Source organism: Peromyscus maniculatus, chromosome 11 (assembly GCF_049852395.1).
Source record: "Peromyscus maniculatus bairdii isolate BWxNUB_F1_BW_parent chromosome 11, HU_Pman_BW_mat_3.1, whole genome shotgun sequence".
Lineage (NCBI taxonomy): Eukaryota > Metazoa > Chordata > Mammalia > Rodentia > Cricetidae > Peromyscus > Peromyscus maniculatus.
The window spans coordinates 88180002-88201097 of NC_134862.1; the positions used below are offsets into that span (position 1 = coordinate 88180002).

The 21096-nt window shown below is 45.2% G+C and overlaps 1 protein-coding gene across 3 annotated transcripts in view; it reads left to right on the top strand.

Moving 5' to 3' along the window:
- Cnst (consortin, connexin sorting protein) overlaps positions 1-21096 on the top strand; it is an 88828-nt gene that overhangs the window by 22385 nt on the left and 45347 nt on the right. Inside the window, exons 2-3 of one of the 3 annotated variants that reach the window (XM_076548055.1) lie at positions 4760-5010; positions 10286-10715. In XM_076548055.1, the coding sequence (XP_076404170.1) occupies positions 10337-10715 (379 nt within the window). In that variant the 5' untranslated portion in view covers positions 4760-5010; positions 10286-10336. Of the gene's footprint in view, positions 1-4759; positions 5011-10285; positions 10716-14373; positions 14461-21096 lie in introns of those variants that run through there. The other 2 variants (XM_006974203.4, XM_076548056.1) reach the window with 2 other exon arrangements.

Consider the following 21096-nt stretch of genomic DNA (forward strand, 5'->3'; position numbering starts at 1 on the left):
TTCCCCTCAGCATCCTTACTCCGCAGTGCAGTGGTTAGCGCCATGCACTCCGTCTGCCCACCCTTGCAGTCTGCTGGCTGGTTCCTCTCTTGCCACTTCTTCTCCTCAGGGCATTGGTACCAGTACTGTGAGAGGAACACTCGCCTCAGTCGCGGGTGATACAGGTTCATACCTTGTCTCCTGTCTCTGCCACGCTAGCGTTCTCTGGCCAGAGCTGGGGATGGACAAGAAGGAAGGGTCGGGTTCCTCGTGGCCATATTAGAGAGGCAGGGACAGGTACATCGGGCTGATGCTGTTTCTTGCCAGGTGGTGTGGTGAGCAGATGGCATTTCATCTGTTCCTTAGGCAGAGGGCACGGAGGTCCAGAAGTGGATGTCGCACTGGGAAGCTGACTCCTCATGAATTTCCATCCCTTCATTAACAATTGATGTCTCCCTGTGATGTCGTGAACAGTCTGGGGCTCCTGGAGCTGACATTCATCCTCGGCTGCTCTTTGGCATTATGCTCTGTTTGGGTCTTCCGGCTGAAGTCTTTCTTGCTGTTGGCTTCTATACATACTTTCCCTCCCTGCCTGAGGCCCAGGCTGGCTTTGAATTCTTCCTGAATGTGTCACACCTGGCTCCTGTTTCTTTTACTTTGTGTAACAAAATCAGATGTTCAGGTAAAGGCATGTGCCACTAAGTCTGGCCATCTGAGTCGCTCCTGGGGACCCACATGGTGAAAGGAGAAAACTGAACTGACGCTCGCAAGTTGTCCTCTGACCTCCACAAGCTGCTGACTGCCCCCCCCCACACTAAAATGTAATAAAAATAAATAAAATTTAAAAAGATTTAAAAATCCAATAATCTTAAAATATTTGCATGTTACCACTGTCTCTCACAAGTCGCCTCCTCTGGCCCCTAGGGAACTTGCCTGCTCTTAATCACATTGCTCTTTGTAGCAGAGTTGTAGGGAGAAGGAAGGTTAGGGCAGAGCTTATAGATACAGCTTATAATTTATTTCCTATTGAAGGAGAAACCTCATTCAGGTTTAAAGTGTAGTGTGAACTGTTCAGGGTTGACATGCTTCATCCCTCACTAAGTAAATACATCTCGTGCATAAGAGAAATTACAGTTGAGTGCATTATCATCTGGGAACTCAGTCAAAGCACTCAGCTTCCGGGTCAGAGTTCAGCTGCCATGTGGAGACTTACTTTGTTTTGTTTGTGTCCTCATAGTAAGTCTTTACTGCTGGCCAGATATGAGCTTTTGGTTACAAGGAGCACGAAGTGTAACCCCTGGATCGCTGTTCACAGTTCAAAGCAGGCAGCCTCCTGGATTTGGGGCAGGACCGACATGTTCCCATTCCAAGGCCAACAGTGTGTCATTGTTTTTCAAGATAAGGCAGACAATAGGATGCCAGAAGGAAATGTGCAAACTTGCCCGTGAGCAGTTCTTTAAAGTAGATAGCCCAGGGTGTAACTCTGAGACCTCGCCGGCGAGAAAGCGACCCTTGTTCCAGACTGGAGTCAGAGAAATGGCAGTGATTTTGTCAACTAAATTCGAACAAAGTGCTCAAGTTGGGGATCTTAGACCTGAAGGAGTGAGGTAACATCCGAGTTCCTTAGAGCCGTGTTTCTGAAGTCTCTCAGTCACCTGGTCTTTCATAGGTTCAGTGTTGTCTCTGTTAGACAAACTCCAAATGCCTGAGAAAGAAGATGAAGTTCGGAACTGTTCTCAACAATGAAGGAAAATGAAGACATGACTTTTCCTAGGCGTGGTTGAGGAGCAGATTTATTGTAGATACGAGGAAGAATTTAGCCAGAGGCATCTGGAAGGGTCCTGACTGAACTTGGCCAGCAGGCAGAACAGGGCCATGAGAGAGGCGGGGCAGGGGAGAGCTAGAGAGAGAGAGGAGAGAGGGGAGAGAAGGTCCAGAGGATCAGGAGAGTGCATGGGAAAGAGGAGGGCCAGCTCGGAACCCAGAGAAGAACCAAGAGAGCAAGTAGCCAAAATGAGAATGAGAAGTCGGGGTGGGGGTGGGGGAGGCCAGCCTGTGAGGGAGGGAGAGGTTTAGTGTAGGGGGATGGGATGAGGAGGGCTGGGAGGAGCCATAGGTACTGAGTGAGACTTGTCCTGGGCTTCTCTGGGATCTGACAAACAAAAAGTGGCATGTTAGAATACAAGTGTCTCTAAACAGTACAAAGTCCTAGAAGACTGATGGTGACATTTGTGAGACCCCTACAAAGTAAAAAGAAATATAGTCATCTTTTGGGGGAAGGATGTCGGAGAGCAAACGAACCCAAGGCCTTAGGCAGATAAGCATGTGCTTTAACAGTGAACCGTGTCCACCCCATCCTCCTGAGTCAGGATTTTAGAAAGGTCATTCAGTTGTCCACATAAAGAAGCAGGAAAAAGCTGGGTGGTGGTGGCACACGCCTTTAATCCCAGCACTCAGGGAGGCAGAGGCAGGTGGATCTCTGTGAGTTCGAGGTCAGAATGAGATCCAGGATAGGCACCAAAGCTACACAGAATACAGTACAAATGAAAGTTGGTGTTAAGACAGACTGAAGACAACTTTTTTTGTTAACCTCGAACATTCTTGCATTCCTGTTAATAGTGTTTCCTGTAGAAGGTTAGGGTGTAGATTTCTGTTCAGCTACTACTTTGTAATTCAATTGCACTGTGATTTGTCTTAATTGATTTGAAGACAGTGTACATATCACCGAGTAAAATGTACACTGGAATCATGGTAGAATATATCTCTAGACAGTGTGTGTATATGGAGCAGAATGAACACTATGGATTTATAGTAGTATTCATCTCTAGACAGTGTGTGTATATGGAGCAGAATGGACACTATGGATTTATAGTTGTATTCATCTCTAGACAGTGTGTGTATATGGAGCAGAATGGACACTATGGATTTATAGTTGTATTCATCTCTAGACAGTGTGTGTATATGGAGCAGAATGAACACTATGGATTTATGGTAGTATTCATCTCTAGACAGTGTGTGTATATGGAGCAGAATGAACACTATGGATTTATGGTAGTATTCATCTCTAGACTGTATATATGTGGAGCAGAATGGACACTATGGATTTATGGTAGTATTCATCTAAGAAGACTGTGGCAATACCCCCTACTTTTCCAGTTTCCCACGTTGGCTGCTTTATACTTTCCAGGTAATTCCCAAGGCCCTCTCCCAACAGACCACCCCATTTCTTCAGTATATGCACCTTCCATGAGTCTGTTTCTGTTTTTTATTTATCTCCTGTTTTTGTTTTTGATAACACAACTTTTATGATATGCCCAGAATGATTTGGCTTTTGGATATGAGGAAGTAACAAAAAGGAAGACAGCATAATTCTGAAGCTGACATTCTCAAAATAAATAAACAAGTAGTAGAAATTAGTTTTAAAGACATATAGCATCTATTTCTGTCAGTATTTACATTGTCATGTTACACTAATTATAATTGCCTATGCCAGAAATTGTCTGTAGCATAACTTGTATGCTACCGAATGAATTAGCATGGGATGAGTAACCATGACCCATGACTGTGACATTGTCAGGGCAGTGTCACAGAGCAGTGTGGGCCAATAGAAATACAGCACAAGCAATATATGTAATATTGTTCCTAGAGACTACACTGTGAAAAGCCCCTCCCCCTTTTGGTACGTGTTGGAGCAAAACACAGTCTTGTAGCCCAGGTTAGTCTCAGCCTCTAAGTGCTGGGTTTACAGGTGTACACCACAGAGGTGGTTTGAAAGAAAATGGCCCCCAAGGGGAGTGGCACTGTTAGGAGGTGTGGCCTAGTTGGAGGAAGTGTGTCGCTGGGGTCGGGCTTTGAGATCTCTCTTGCTGGAACTTCCCTCAGTGTGACCTGTCAGTCGACTTGCTATTGCCTGCAGGATACCTATACCCTGCACCACATCTGCCTGCACCACATCTGCCTGCACGCTGCCATGCTCCCGGCTATGATGCTAATGGACTGAACCTCTGAAACTGTAAGCAAGCCACCCCAATTCAATGTTTTCTTTATAAGAGTTGCCGTGGTCATGGTGTCTCTTCACAGCAATAGAAACCCAAACTAAGACACCAACCAGGCTCAACTACTAAGCCTTTTGTAAAAGTTCTGTGTATTTAGTGTGTGGGTGCATGCTTGTGAGCTGGGCAGGGGGTGCCCTGGCCCACTGGGCCTTCTCACTATGCTACCTCCTTGGCTCACTGTCTCAAACTTTTGACCTGCCTGTAAATTGACGGATTCACACTTAGAAGTCAACCTTTGTTCTTTTTTTTTTTTTCCCACTTTTTCCAGACAGGGTTTCTCTGTGTAGCCCTGGCTGTCCTGAAACTCACTCTACAAACCAGGCCTTCCTGGACTCAACAGAGATCAGCCTCCCTCTACCTCCCAAGTGCTGGGATTAAAGGCGTGTGCCACCGCCGCCCGGCCTCAACCTTTATTCTTATGATGAAACTTGGTGTGTGAAAGTTAAGGGTATGTCAGTCTGATTTGAAGGAATTAAAGAAATATGGCCTTTGCGATCTCCTTAAGTGTTTCTATAAGGGAGTCACCTAATTGTTCCTGTACATTGTTTCTCACTTTCATAACACCTTGTGTTTAATATCACCACATCTATTCAAATGAATTAAAATTTTATATACGATTAAGTTTGTGCTTTTAACAAAGATTTCCTCCTTGGACTGTTAATTTAGAATGTTTGTTTGTTTGATATTTCTTCCTTAAGGTTTTCTGGCTTTCATGCTTTGTATAGGCCTTCCTTGAATATATTTGCTCGAAATTCTTTGGCTGGAGAGTCAACGTGTCAGACGACTTACGCCTTGTACATATTTGGAATGCTATTTTGCCACAAGAGTCTGGAAACGGGCAGGCTTACTGTCGTGCTTTTAAAAGGCAAACTATGTTAGTGTCTGTGTCGTAGCTGCGATCCAGCGTTACTGCCGCTCTGGAGAGAATTGGCCTAGACATCGGGTTCTAACAGAAGAGCCATATTGCGTGGATAAAGTAAGTTTGAACACAGACTCACATGTGCTGATGGGGGCCACATCAGTCTCAGTGCTAGCACAGGTTTTGAACCCACTGCTGCATGCCTGGACCTCCCCAGTCCTTTCTCCCACTGCTGGCAGGAAAAGAGAGAAATATAACACTTTATTTTTAACCCCAAAGCTGGCAGAGTTTGCTAATGATTCGAATTCCACTAGCAGTTTATCCCATTGTTCAAATGAAAGCATTCTAATTGCAGGGAATAAGAATTCAGACAGATGCCAAGCACTGTGCATCGGGTCCCTTTACCTTTTAGAGCAGGGTCCGGCTGCGGGTGGCCGTCGGCATCTGACTGAATCCATGTGTCTGATAGTCACAGGAGCCAGACACTGACAAACTGCGCTTGGGAGAAGTAGACTGTGGACATTCAAAAATCCTACATGTAAAAACTCATGCAGAAATAGTGCAGAGCGATAATCGGGGAGGACTCTGGTGCAGGGCGATACTCAGGGAGGACTCTGGGCAGACCAATACTGGGGGAGGATTCTGGTGCAAAGCAATACTTGGGGAGGACTCTGGTGCAGACCAATATTTTGGGGAGGATTCTGGTGCAGAGCAATACTCAGGGAGGACTCTGGTACAGACTGATACTTGGGGAGGACTGGCCTGGCAGAGTGCTGGAGAGGAGTGCATTGTATGGGAGTCTTTGAGGACAGAGAAATCAGCCAGGCAAACTGGGGTAAGTGACTTTTGAGCCAGGCCTTGAGGCGATGTTAGGTGTCTCACAAAAATAAAATTAAAAAAATAAAATCTTAGAAAGATCAAGGGACCTAGTGTTAGAAAACAGTTTGAAGGCTTTCCTTTTGAAAGTTAAACTAATTGTGTGGTCACAAAAGAGTAGGAGGCAAGTTGTCGTGAGGCCCAAGGAGAGGAACTCTGATGTTCCTGGGAGTGGACCTACCCTAAGACGGCCCAGAAAATCTCTCAACAGAAGGAAGAGGGCTCCTGGGAAACCATCCATTCAGTGATGTAGCATTTTCCAGGGAGGAGAAAAGTACCTCAAGAAACCTGGCCTTGGTCGTTGGAGGCGTGTCTCTGTCTTCGGGTGGGTGGCGGGTAGGGACACTGGAGTGGATTTTTTTTAGTTTCTTTCCACAGGACACTGGTTAAGAGTCTGGCTTTGCCCATACTCAGTCCAAATACCATTTCTAAAGTGGTTGATGAGCCTCTCTGCTTCCAACCATGTAAAGGACTAGAAGTAACCATCTGCTGGGAGATGGTGAGAATTGAGTCTGTTGTATGGATGCACTTAACTTGGGGCCTGGTGTGGGGCAAAGCTTCAAATGAGTATAAGTCTGCACTTCCCAAGGAGTCGTTGGCTCTTGAAACAGGGTCTCATGTAGCTGGGCTGTCCCTCAAGGGCTGATCCAACCTCTGCCTTGCTCATGTTGGGATTACCAGTGTGCACATCATGCCCAGCTCCCGGGAATCCTGTGTGTATGTGTTTGTGTGCTCATGTGTGCATGTGGAGGCCAGACCTCAGAGCTGTGTACCTTTACATGTATACATATATGTACTCGCTGAAAGGGCTAGGTTAGCTGACCAGTGAGCCTGAGTGATCTGCCTGCTTCTGCCTCCCAGCCTCCCAGCAGTGGGAATTACAAATGCGTGCGACCACATGGGGCTTTTTTGTTGTTTTGTTGTTGCTGTTGTTATTGTTTTGAAACAAGGTCTCACTATGTAGCCCTAGCTGGCCTTACACTCAGATATCTCCCAGCCTCTGCCTCCCAAGTGCTGGGATTAAAGATGTGTGCCACCACACCCAGCAGTATTCCTGGCTTTTAAAATGTGGGTTCTGGGGGTCAAATCATGTCCTCATTCATGCTTGAATGGCGAGCATTTTCCCCACTGAGCTCTCTCCCCCCGGTCTTACCAAGTAGTCCCAACCACTAATCTCTAAATATCTCAGTCATCTGAAACAGGACACTCAGAAGAAACACGTGAATACTGACTGCAGGGACTGAATGAGAATCCTCCACTGTAAATTGGTACCTCAGTGTTCTCTAATGAAGCTGGTTAGCATTGTTTGTCATCCAGCACCTGGTCATTTCTAGAGTGTTTGGGAAAGCTGTTTCTGAATATATGGTAAGGTTGAGTGTCCCTTGAGTCAACCACCAGTGTGTAATGCATTGTGAGTCTGTTTGGGAAGGAACATTTATTAAGCATTTGCTGTGTGGACCAAGTGCTCTCTGAAGCGCCTTACCTTGGGTCCTGTTACCCAAGCGTCACAAATGACCTTTGGCCAGGTATAGGAAGTAGCATCCAGAAGGCTGAGCATTAGACTCATGAGTTCAAGGCCAGCCAGGGCTACACGGCAGATTTGGGCTTGGCCTGGGCAACTTGGCAATAGCATGCCTCAGATGAAAATTCAAGAAAGTTAGGGGCAGAGTGATGAGTGGATAAAAGTGCTCACAGCCAAGCCCGGTGACCTGAGTTCAATACCCAGAACCCACATGATAGGAGAGAGCCAACTCTACAAGTTATTCTCTGACCTTCATGTATTATGTGTTGTGGCACACACAAGCCCATACAGAGAAATAGGCAGGCAGGTATGCGTTGCATGTGCATACACAGAGACACTAAATGTTTAAAGTGAAAAATCATTGGGAGCTTGTAGCTTAATAGTCGTACATTCATCTATGAAAGTCCTGGGTTTAATCCCTGGTATCACCAAAAACAGAAGAAAACTCAGCTGTTTGAGACTCTACAGTTCTACAGTCATGCAGATGAGGAAAATGAGGTGTGTGGTTGCTAGGTAACTCACCTAATGTTTCCCACACCACTTGTAAAATGGCAAGGACACAATTTGAACCTAGGTGTGCCCCTGTCCTCAGCCATTGTATTGAACCAGGAAGACAGAGTTTCAGGTCCAGCTCTGCTTCTGTCCCAGGATTATGGCCTTAGTATTTTCTTCCTTCATTTCTAACACAATATGAATACTTGTAGTGTAGACTTGTTTTGGAGACCAGAGGGCGGACATGTGGCTGCCACAGTAAGGGTGTGGAACGAGACTCATCAGTGTTGGGCTCCCCCAACTGCTCTGTTTCTTCTGTCTCAGGTTCCCTTAGTGTGTGGTCTCTGAGTCTCTACAGTTAGCAGATCAAAGCCTGTGCTCAGACTGTAAACACACTGCAGTCCTGCTGATGCTCTAAATTAGAAAGCAGCTGAGGCTGTTTAAAGTAGAACTAGAAGTCCACGCCTTTAGTCCCAGCACTTGGGAGGCAGAGGCAGGAAGAGCTCTGTGAGTTCTAGGTCAGCCTGGTCTACAGAGTGAGTTCCAGGACACCCAGGCCTATGTAGAGAGACCCTGTCTCAAAAACAAAAACAAAACAAACAAACAAACAAAAAAAACAGTAAAACTAGATCCAGTAGAGATAAGCTGTTTTAAGGAAAATGATACCAGCTAGATTTAGACATTATGTTTTCTAAGAATGCCCTTATGCATGAAATAAGGCATCTCAGTTGCAAAATATGTTGCAAATATGTAATACATTTATGTAGGATTAGTACTGTAGACATTGTTTACATATATGTGATTTATATGTTTATGTGCATGATGTATCTGTGTATATATATTTTTGAGGCAGGGTTTCATGTATCCAGTCTGGCTTCTGACTTGCTACATAGCTGTGGACAGTTAAGTATCTGGTTTGCCTCCCTCTGCCTCCCAAGTACTGGGTCAACTGGTCTGTGCTACTGTGTCCAGTCTGTGTGGTGCTGGGATCCAAGCCAGGGCTTCCTGCATTCTAGACAAGCACTCTATCAACCGAGCTGCAGCCTCAGCCCTTGTTTGTTTTTATAAACAACATTTCTCTGTGTAGTCTTGTTGGTCCTGGAGCTCGCTCTGTAGACCAGCCTGGTCTCAAACTCAGAGATCCACCTGCCTCTGCCTCCTGAGTGCTGGGACTAAAGGTGTGTGCTACCACTGCCTGGCTTTGCTTATGTATTTTAAAGAGAATTGTACTTTATTTGCATACTTTCTGTTATATTTTAGATTTTATTATTTTTATCTTATGTGTTGCCTGCGTGGCTGTGCCTGGTGCCTGCAGAGGCCAGGAGAGAACGCTGGGTCTCCTAGAACTGGAGATACAGATATCTGTGAGCTGCTGTGTGGGTACCAGGAATTTTACCTGGGTCCTCTGCAAGAGCAGCCAGTGCTCTTAACCCCAGAAGTATCTCTCCAGCCCCTATTTATGTATTTTTTTAAAGAATAAGAATTCCTACTTACCCGTTTGAAGATTTTTTTTAAGTACTATCACCTAAGTAGGGGGAGATATTTTTTCAGAATTATTGGAATAGTTGATTCAGACCCAGAAATAATGCTAGGCAAGCATAAATAATCTGGCTGGCATACTTCTTCTTAAAATGTACCTTTGAATGATAAGATAAAAAATGGCTGATACCTAACTGGCTTGTGTGTTTCCAGGCCTGTTCTCTTGTTCAGGCTGACCCCAGATTCCTAGGTTCAAATCATTCTCCTGCTTCAACAACCCAAGTACTTGGGACTACAGGCACTTTTTAGGCATTTAAAATGTTAAGCGTGTCCCTAAAATTCCAGCATTAATTATTACCACCCTCTTTTAAAAAGGGGATTGTTTAAAATGGTTTTGCTGGAAATGGTAAGGTTCTCCTCGGCAGTGCTCAGTGATTGCTTTCAGAAAGTAAAAGGTGTCGTGAACAGCAGAGTAAATATATGTGGTTTGACTCTTCCCCATGTGCCTTTATAGAAAATATATATATACACACACACACACATATATATATATATATATATATATATATATATATATATAATACGGCTTCCATTGTTCTCATTTGTAAATGTTGCTGCTGTTTAGTCAAAGAAGAAGTATTTGCGCAGCTGGTGCTTACTTTTCTGGCACATATCCAGGATATCGTGAGTGATGGCTTTTAGAGATAACCTGCGCGGCCAGGAATTTCTTTCCTCGAGTCAGCTGCCCCAGCATGAGGCACATTCAGAAGCCCAGGATGCAGGCCGCCTTCCCACTCTGGTTTAGTGGGACATCCTCTGAGTGACAGCCACTGGGAGAGCCTCTGTGCTGGCATGCAGAGCGGGGTGAGAGTTGGATGAGGGTGCAGGTGAAGAAGAAGGAAAGAATGGAGTTCATTCCTTTCCGGATATCAGTGAAATGAAAAGAAGTGGGAAACTGCAAACCACGCAGGCCCCCAGAGGTTACAGAATGAAGTAGCCTTCTTTATTCTCTTGTCTTTGTAGGCATGGAAGGCCTTTGATGAAACTTTAAACAGTTCCACAAAAGATGCGCTAATGGATGACAGCGACCCTCCTACATACAGTCTTCAGATAGAACCACAAGATGGATGTCACCCGGGTGGCAGCGTGGAAAGGAGAGTGACGCCCTTGCCTTCTGTCTCAGACGAAAATGAAAATCAGCTTGCCGGGGACGGGCCTGCAGGTCTGACGGGCGGTGACAGTGCCATGGGGAGAGCCACAGTGTCTGAACAGGACAGTCTCAACAATAATGAAAGCTGCCTGTCCAGCTGCGAGGTAGCCCCCGGTGAGACAGCAGAGCACACGCCATGTGACGGTCCCAAAGATGACCAGCCTTCCCTGGGCCAGGACCAAAAACTCCCTGGAAATCAAAGTCCAAGAGCCAAAAGAGGCACTCCCAAGAACGTACCTCCAGGTAAGGCCTGCAGATCTTACTGTCCTTTAACAAAAATCGGCATTTCAACTTGCTTTTCTTCTTTCAGTCTTGTTCTGCAGCAGAATCCATAGGTTCCACTGTGTGGTCCTTTACAGTGTCAGTCTGTAGATGAATCATAACGTATTCAGTCTACATCCTTTATAAAGCACACGGTTGCCTGCTGCCCTTAGGATTTCCTTCCCCATCACCGAGGCCTTGGTGTCTGACCTGTGATGGTCTGTGCTAGTACACCTGTGCATAGATCTTTCTGCCTCACTCTGTAGGTGAGCGGTATACATGGACTTATTTAAATCTGTGCATGTCTGGTAGCAGTGTTGAGTAAGACATCTGGTTTTGATATCTGCATATCTTTGGATACAGAGGAATGCAGATTTCTTTCCAGAATGTAGTTTGGCAGGTGAGATTGCAGCTGTGCTGTTCTGTGTCTGCCTCACCAGGCACTCCTGGGGAGAAGCCCCAGCTGGTGATTTTTGTGCCTGCTCTTATTTGTTTGGTTGGTTGTTGTTGTTTTGTTTTGGCAGAGGCATTGCAGTGCTGGCATGCTATTGGCCGGCAGTCCTTCCTGGAATGCACGTTATGCAGGCCGGCAGTGTTTGCAAGAGACCTAGTGAATTAGCAGGGTCTCCTCCTCCCTCCTGCTCTCTTGTGCTGATAAGAACTATAGTTTTATATATATAGTTCTTTATATATAAATATATATATAACTATAGTTATTCCATATCCTGGGTTTCATTTGTAGTTTTAAAATTTGGAGTAAAATATAAAACTAGGAGGTGGCTGAGGAGGTGGCTCAGTGGACGAAGTCCTTGCTGAACAAACACGAGAACCAGAATTCAGATTCTTTTTTTTTTTTCATTATTTTCTTTTTTTTAATTTTTAAAAAATTTATTTATTATTATTTTGTGTGCATTGGTGTTTTGCCTGTATATATGTCTGTTTGAGATTGTTAGATTCCCTGGAACTGGAGTTACAGACAGTTGTGAGCTGCCACGTGGATGCTGGGAATTGAACCCAGGTCCTCTGGAAGAGCAGCCAGTGCTTTTAACCGCTGAGCCATCTCCCCAGCCTGCAGAGTTCAGATTATTGGCACCCACATAATATTGGGCAGGTCTGGAGGCCTGCGTGTACCCCAGTGTTATTAGGTAGAGAAAGGATTCCTGGGGCAAGCTGGCTCTATAGACCAGCTGATTGGCAAGATCTGGGTTCTGTAAGGAAGGAGATCATTCTGATGGTGCTGCCTTTAAGAACTCTCTTTCTTTTTATGGCTAAGTAATGCTCCACTACATGGATAGATGTAGCACATTCTCGAGTATTTATGTGTACACAGGTGAGCGTGTTGGTTCTTATGCTTTCTGTCTACTGTGATGTCTCTCTGAACACGTTTTTATTTCTCTCATTTGTCAGTGGGAGGTAGTTCTACATAATAGGTAGCATTATGTCTAACTGGTGAACTATTTTCCAGTGTGGCTCCGCCAGTTTGTAGCCCCACTAAAATATGGGAGAGATACAGTTTCTGTCTCTTTGCTAACATTTGTTAATGTCCGGTTTCTTTATAACAGCAAGTTGTTAAAACGGAAACATAATTAACAAACCACAAAGTTTGCTTTTTAAAGTACACGGCACGGTGGTTTAATTATAGCCGCGGAACTGTGCGCCATCATCAGTATTGGATCCTGCAAAAGAAACCAGAAACCCATTAGCAGTCACTGTCCATGTCTCCTGTTCCTCAGCCCCTGGCAATCAATGGCTCATAAATTTTGCATGACTTAACAGACGAGTTCAGATTAAGTGTCTAAAGATTGCCATAACAACATTTGGTGTTTACTTATCTTTAGTCACCATGGTATCTACACGTTAGACAAAACAGTGCAGGAAATAGCCAGAACCAGAGGTAGATAGCACGTGGAGACTGAGGAAGGAAGGCTCTCCCAAATAGAGTTGCCACATTCAGCATATCACCTTGCTTTACTCTTGCCCTTCACGACGTATCCAGCTGGTCCAAGACCAGGAGGGCAGGAATCTGGAGGACGACAAAACCAGGAACGGGATCTGCAGCCTGGAGTCAGGCCGGTATCGTTAGTAGAGCTCTGGGCCGGAGGCTCTGCTCTGCCTGGGGCTGCTACCTTTGTGATCTGAGATCAGGAACTCAGCGCCTTCCTTGTTTCCCGCTTATCTCCGAGGAAACTGATACTGCATATCCTGCGGCATTGTTCTCGGGACAACAGTCCTGTGCATCAGGCAGCCAGAAGAGAAGAGCTCTAAAGCGCTTGTGATTGCTGGGTCACAGAATGTTTGGGGGGGGGGGGGGGGCTCGTGGCTTAGAGAGTTCAGAACTAAGAACTAACTCTGTGAGTCTGCCTTAGCTGCCGAGCTCTTTTGTCTGGGCTTCTCTTAAGTCCTAGGGTTTTTCTTTCTTTTCATGGTGGGACTGAGAATTGAACCTGGGGCCTTGTCCTATGTTTCGTGTTAGAGGTGCACACTGGCACATGACTGATGTCTAAAAATAACAACTGGTGATGCCATGAGACATGGGCTCCAAGTTGCATCTTACCTGTCTGACTTTGAGCCTAGAAGAACTTTTCTAACTGCCCTCCAAATCATGAGTCACACGTGGATTCTGGGGTTCTAAACTCTGGGCCTCATGCTTGTGTGGCAGCCACTTTACCATCAGCCTTGACTCCAGCCCCAGACATACCCATCACAAAAGAAAAAGAGCCCCCCAGTCCCCTAACAAATGCCCCCAACTTTAGAGGCTGAAAACACGCTATCTGTCATGCATTGCTGTAGGTCCGGAGTCTGCCCTTGCTCTCTTGGCCAAAGGGAGGCTGTCAGCCAACGCCGTTCTTCCTTGGCCTCTAAGGAGGAGTCCTGCACACACTACTCGGACTCTGCTGCCCCCCATGATCACACAGGTCCCACAAGGTGATCCAGAGTAACCTCCCTGTTCAGAGACAACTGATGGGCAGCCTTACATCCATCTGCTGCTGCGCTTCTCTTTGTAACATGAGGGCATGTATAGATTCATGGAATTGGGACGTAATCATTTCGGGGAGCCTTTATTCTGCCAACCCTGAAAGTGTTTTAACTAAGGCACAATGATAATGCTTTACATAACAACCAAGTCTTATGCATTATAAACATTGTCATGACATTAATTTATAGAACCATACTGCTTAGTCAGCGGGTGTTTATGGAGTTTTGTATACCATGCGCTCTTCCACTGCTGGTGAACCTGCCTTTCCGTTTCCTGTGTTCAGGTAAATGAAGGAACTAAGGAACAGCAGGGGCAGTGTAGTAGAGGAGGAAGTCCTGACAGGGTCAAGCACGCCCATAGCAGTAGAGTGCAGTGTCCAGGGAGAGCTGTGAAAGCTTCCAGGAGGAGCTGATGTCTAGGCTGAGCTAGGACAAGTGCAGGTCAAGAGGGGAGGGGAGGATGAAGATGAAGGATGTCAGAGTAGCCCAGAGCACAAGGAAGGGGCGTCCTGTGCTTTGCCTGGTCTCCATCTTCTCTGGCTGAGGACAGTGAGAGGAAAGGATGAGTCTCGGGGAATTAGCAGAGTAGGGTACCCAAGATTTGATAGATTAGCAAGGCCCAGATTATAAATATTCTAATAACCAGGTTGGACCTTCCCAACAGGCTTGAGCAAGGCAGTAACACAATGGGAGCCACAGCGAATGTGCCCAACGAGCTGGGCCGGTGAAGAGTAAGAAGTGAGGGAAATGGGTAAGGGACTTCGGCAGTGTCTGTGTGAGGGATGCTGGCAATCTCCACCGAGGGGGATCTGAGATGTGCCCCTTCTCTAGTCACTGGGTTGTGATTTCAGGCATGCTTTGAAAATACAGAGTCTGAAGCTGGGTGGTGGTGGTGGCAGCGGCCGCGGCAGTGGCACATGCCTTTAATCCCAGCAATCAAGAGGCAGAAGCAGGCGGATCTCTGAGAGTTCAAGGCCAGCCTGGTCTACAGAGGGAGTTCTAGGACAGCCAGAGCTGTTCCACAGAGAAACCCTGTCTCGAAAACAGTCCCCCTCCTGAAAAAAATACAGTGCCAGAGTTGTCTGCGGCTTTCCAGATTCTGCCCCGAAACTACATTCCGTCCCGGTAAATTGATATTTATTTAAGTAAAGGGATACATGATGAAGATGAAGAAAATTATACCTCCAAATTCATATATTTTTGCAGTTATATGTAAGCACAGATAGATATAGACGAACATGTAAAGATAAGGGGATATTTTAGGGGCTATATTTAAGAATATTTAGTTACTGATTTTAGAGAATTCAGTTATTGCCAGCTTAATGAAAAGGTCCGTCCACCCAGGGTACTTGTAGCTTTGGCTTCTCTGTTATTTAGTTGTTTTTTTCCTTGCATTTCTTTATTTATTTGGGGTGTGTGTGTGTGTGTGTGTCTGTCTGTCTGTCTGTCTGTCAGTCAAAGATGGGGGGGCGTTGTCACGTTTGACTGCAGGTGCCTTTGCCTGCTGGACTATCTTGCCTTCTTGTTTTTGTTGTTGTTTGGTTGGTTTTTGGTTTTTCGAGACAGGGTTTCTCTGTGTAGCCCTGGCTGTCCTAGAAGTCACTCTGTAGCCCAGGCTGGCCTCAAATTCACAGAGATTGACCTGCCTTTACCTCCCAAGTGCTGGGATTACAGGCGTGCACCACCACTGCCCAGCTCCTGTTTGGTTTTTCTTGAGACAGTATCCCAGACTATCCTGTATGTCAGATTGGCCTCAGACTCCTGGGAGTCCTCCTGACCCCCCTTCCCACTACTGGGATCGATTATAGGCGTGGACCACCAGGTCTGTTCTCTTCTCAGTCCTTCAGTTAAAATGTGCAATGTTACCTGTGTTCTAAGCAGTCTACTTGTGGTTTTCTCTTTCTTTATGCCAGGTTTTTATTGGATCATGATCCCTGCAAAGAGATAGTCTTATTTTCATTTGTTTAAGATAACTGCTTCTAGGTATCAACCATAGGTCCAAACTGTGTTTGATTATCCTTGTCTCTGTTGTTTTTTTAAATGGTTATTCTGAAAGAAAAAGAAAAGAAAAAGAAAGAAAGCACACAAGCAAACACTGGAAAGAGCCTCACCAAAGTACACACATACAACAGAATATTACCTGGCATTAAAAAATGAAGTACTGATACAAGCCACAGGATGAATCTTGAAAGCACTAATTATGCTTAATGAGAGAAGCCACAAATACGGGCTCCGCACAGTACATAGCACTAGCTAGATCTGTACTTGAAGAGGTGAATTGTAAGCACGTAAATTACATCTCAGTAAAGCTGTTTTTGAAAAGAATATGGAGGTAGTGTGTGGGGGTTAGTGGGGGCTAGTGGTGTGAAGAAACAGGATATAGTCCACAGCTCCACAGTGTGGAGATTCCTGCTAGAGGACAGCTCAGTGTAGCACTGCTGTACATGTGCATGGATGTTCTTCAGACTTAACTCCCGACTTTCTGAATCTTCCTGTCTCATTTGATTTTGTTATTCCAAATAATCCATTGTCGGGGGTTTTCAGAGAATTATAGATTAGAATGGGGAATCATTTTTAGAAAATTCTCAGTTCCTTTCCTATGGGAATTAGTCTCTCTCCCTTCTTCCACAAAGAATTACTCATCTAGGAAAATTATATACCCTTTAAGATTCACTTATTACAGGTGCAGACGGCACACACGTGGAGGTCAGGTGTGGACAGACAGTGCACACATGGAGGTCAGGTGCAGAGAGTGCACACATGGAGGTCAGGTGCGGATAGACAGTGCACACGTGGAGGTCAGGTGCAGACAGACAGCGCACACGTTGAGGTCAGGTGCAGACAGACAGTGCACACGTGGAGGTCAGGTGCAGAGAGTGCACACGTGGAGGTCAGGTGCGGATAGACAGTGCACACGTGGAGGTCAGGTGCAGACAGACAGTGCACACGTGGAGGTCAGGTGCAGACAGACAGTGCACACGTGGAGGTCAGGTGCAGACAGACAGTGCACACGTGGAGGTCAGGTGCAGAGAGTGCACACGTGGAGGTCAGGTGCGGATAGACAGTGCACACGTGGAGGTCAGGTGCAGACAGACAGTGCACACGTGGAGGTCAGGTGCAGACAGACAGCGCACACGTTGAGGTCAGGTGCAGACAGACAGTGCACACGTGGAGGTCAGGTGCAGACAGTGCACACGTGGAGGTCGGGTGCACACGTGGAGGTCAGGTGCAGACAGTGCACACGTGGAGGTCGGGTGCACACGTGGAGGTCAGGTGCAGACAGTGCACACGTGGAGGTCAGGTGCAGACAGACAGTGCACACGTGGAGGTCAGGTGCAGACAGACAGCGCACACGTGGAGGTCAGGTGCAGACAGACAGCGCACACGTGGAGGTCAGGTGCAGACAGACAGCGCACACGTTGAGGTCAGGTGCAGACAGACAGTGCACACGTGGAGGTCAGGTGCAGACAGATAGTGCACACGTGGAGGTCAGGTGCAGACAGTGCACACGTGGAGGTCGGGTGCACACGTGGAGGTCAGGTGCAGACAGTGCACACGTGGAGGTTAGGTGCAGACAGACAGTGCACACGTGGAGGTCGGGGACTTTGTAGCAACAGTTCTCCTTCCACCTTTATGTGGGGTCTGGGGATTGAACTCAGGTCTCCAGGCTTGCTCATGAGTGCCCTTACGTACATCCTTTCCTGATTATATACTTCTGTATAAGGTCATTAAAATTTAAGAATTGTTCACCTTTATGTATCCTAGAGAACCTCAAAACATTTTGTCCTTGATAGCTGATGAATTTGATTTTCTTGGAATGAACTTGATAACAGGGTGGAACTTAGCCATTTTGATGTTCTCCAAGTCAGTCCAGAGTTGAAAAGCCCTGTATTAATTTCTTATGAAATTTTGGCACTCGAATTGTTTGTTTGTGGACAAGAAGTTTAAGAACTTATTAATTTAAGGTTTAGGAATTTGCATAACTAGTTGCATGCTTGGGCAAACCCCTTGCATATTTTTAGTTTCTAATAAGACCTGTTGGAGTGTAGCTAATCAAACGTCTAAGAGGAAAATTAGTGATTCCCCACATTGGTGCTAATTGGCACGTTCTACATAATTCCGACTCTAATTCCGGCAGTATGTGTGTGCTAATCGCGAAGTGAGTACGAACTGGAAACAGCCTGCAGCAAGCTCCAGGGAGTGAGTGACAGAACTGCAGGGAAGAGTGGGGAGCCCTGGGTGGAATGGGCATAGCTGTGTGGGGTCACCTGCTTGGACTTCGGGACTGGCCCATGAGTGCTCAGTGGACGTTCATTTTGTGAAATGCTTTCTCAGATCCACTAACCACTGAGTATAGGATAATGTGTCTGATGTAACGAGCCCTGTATTTGAAAGGAAAAAATAACTAAGATCTTCAAGTTCAAGGTAAGTGTAGCTGAAGGCAGATCTAGGCTGCGGCTCAGTATGACTTAGGGAAGATAGAGCCCATCCTCTATAAGTGTTCAACCGAGCAAACAAGCCATAAGAAGGCTTGCAAGTTTTGCTCAAGAAAAGTGCACTTTGTGATATCCTCCCGCCAAGAATGAGAGGAATCTTTTAGAGGTGTATGTGTAGCTGTCAGAGTCTGATGGGATGACAGTTTATGAGCAGAGAGTTTAGCAGATGAGAGATGTGTCCTTCAAAACAGCCCTAGTGTTAGCAGTCATGTTTAAATGGCCACCTAAAGCTGGCCTGGTGGCTCATGTCTGTAATCCCAGCACTTAGGAGAAGCAGGCAACAGGATCACCCATGAGTGTGAGGCCTTCCTGGGTTACATAGTGAGTCCTACACCAGCTGTGGCTGCATGGTGAGATCCTGTTTCAAAACAAACAATAGCAAAGTACCTAAGGTACAGCCTGGTGACAGTCCCAGTGCCGGGGAATGTCATCTTCTTTATTCTTTGTCGTTGATTACTTTATTACCGTGTTAATAGAAGAGCATGATCCCAGCCTAACCTCTTCACCACAGCTGGCTAGTGCCTGGCTCCCTCTGAAGGCAGAGGCTGTGGCCTGAGGACATGGGAGGAGACCCAGCGTGGAGCAAGTAGTAATTATGCTGTAATTCCATAATACATCCCTTTGACCCCAGGTCAGGCCCGAAGACTGTTTCAGATTTATCTTCCTCATAATACAAACCCTCGTGCTGAGACTACTACAGTGTGTTTAGACAATGACTACAATATTTCAATGGAGAGTGTCTCCCGTCTGTTAGAAGTTAGACCTCATGTTTGTTTCCACCTGATCTGTCTGCAAGATTCTGGCTGGGATGGAGCTGGACACAGCATTTTTGAGTGCAGCAGTGTGAATAAGTTCCCCCGGAGCTCTGAGAATCATAGCAAAATCATAGAACTGGAAGTATTTTTTTTAACTATTTTTATTGCCGTAAACATAAATTTGCCCCACTAACCACTCATTGCCCTGTATGTTCTGTTCATTCAGTGGCAGTAATTATATCCATAATAGTCTTCACTCCAGCCTATTTCTAAACTCCAGTCACCCCACAGAACGTCTGTGTGCATAGACGCCAATTCCACTGTCTAGTCTGTCTTTCAGCCTCCCTTGAGTTCCTCCTTGTTTTCCCTCATGCTTTGCTCATGGCTTTCTTAAATCTTTGAGCATTTTTGAGACTGTTGGCTTCCATTCTTTGGTAGGTCTGACGTTTGGTCTTCCTCGGGGATGTTTTCTATCCCTGATGTCCTTGCTTACAAAGGCCATTCTTCGCTGTTTCTTTGTGCACTTCGAGACTTCTGTTACGGAATACTGGGCACAGTGAGCCCGTGATGGTAGTGGCTCTGGGAAGCAGAGGGTGCACTAGGTGACTGGGTTAGCTGGGGTTCCTCCTCAGGCTTTACAGCTTGGCTCTAGTTCTCAGAACCAAAAGCTGTTTGTGGTTTCACTCCCTGCTCCATGCAGAGCTTCAGTTCATCCAGGCGAAAGCCCAGGCCTCCTCAGGCTTTCTCCAAGCATTTATCTTTCCAAGGACTGGGGTGACTTTGTTCTTTGCCAGTGACACAAGCACCCTCAAACACCCTGGTTTCTTTTTTTTTTTTTTTTTTTTTTTTTCTATTTCCCTCTTATTCATCTAATTTTGTATCTGAGCTTTTTCACAATTGGGAAATCTTGTTTTTTTTTTTTTTTTTTTTTTTTCCATCACAGGCAATTTATTTTGTTCTATTCATTCACAGTTAATACAGAACATACTTGGAAACATTTCCATATAATATTTGACACAGAAATCATCAAATAGAAGTATACAATGTTGACAGGAGGCAGTACATTTATAATTTATAACCCCAAATGTATTTATAAATTAGAAATGGAAAGATCTACAAATGAAATTATGAAGGTTCACCAAAGTCATTTAATCTGTCAGTTTCTCATTCATTTTTATGTCTTAATAATATTCTATTGTATGAATAAGCCACATTTTATTTCTCTCCAGTATTTGATAGCTATTTGAGTTGTTTTAACTTTTTTACTATTAGCAACACACTGCTGTAAATCTTCATGTACATGTTTCATAGGTGCACATTTTCAGTAGTTTGAGGTTATATTCCTAAGGGTAGAATTGTTGAGTAACAGAGTAACAATGTTTTGCATTTTGACCAACCACCAGACTGTTTTGCCAAAGTGGCACACCATTTTACAATCTCACCAAATCCTTGTTTTTAAGGCTCTGATTTTTGTACAAAAGCATTCAATCATTCTGTCAGACCAAACCAGGAAAAGTAAGCTATAGTTCAGAGCTGTTCTATTCCATTTACTATGCAAAGCCAATCTTGGTGTTTGCAACTCTCAGCCCTTTTGAGTATTCTTGCAGTGTTCACCTTTTCCTCCACCATTTTTTTTCTTCTTTTTTTTTCTGGTTTATTTCTGTCTATTACAAATGTATAAAAAATCCTCCATCAACACTGCTGATAGCAGCAGAACCTTGAGAAATATACCTTTGGTTTGCCTCAGAAAAGGAACACATATTGTACTGTAAAGTTTATAAAATTGGCGCAAAACATTGTAATAATGTTACAATACCAGTTTTAAGAGTTCAGTGACTAATGGGGAGCCGATGGGATACACGTAGAACTGTGAAAGCGATCTCACTTAGCCAGTTGTACACGTAGACTGTAAATCTACATTCAGATCATTTCTGAACTAAGACTATCATCTCAGTTTATCTGTTGAGGTCAACCAGGAAACCCTAGAATATACCTTGATTTTTGCAGAAAAACAAAATAGGGGGAGGGGTTTCTTCAGCATTTCAGTCCACGAGTAACAGTATCCTAACAGGCAAAGTGTTCTCTTACTGTCAACATAGAATGAACTGCTGCTGGAGGTCAACTTGGGCTTTAATT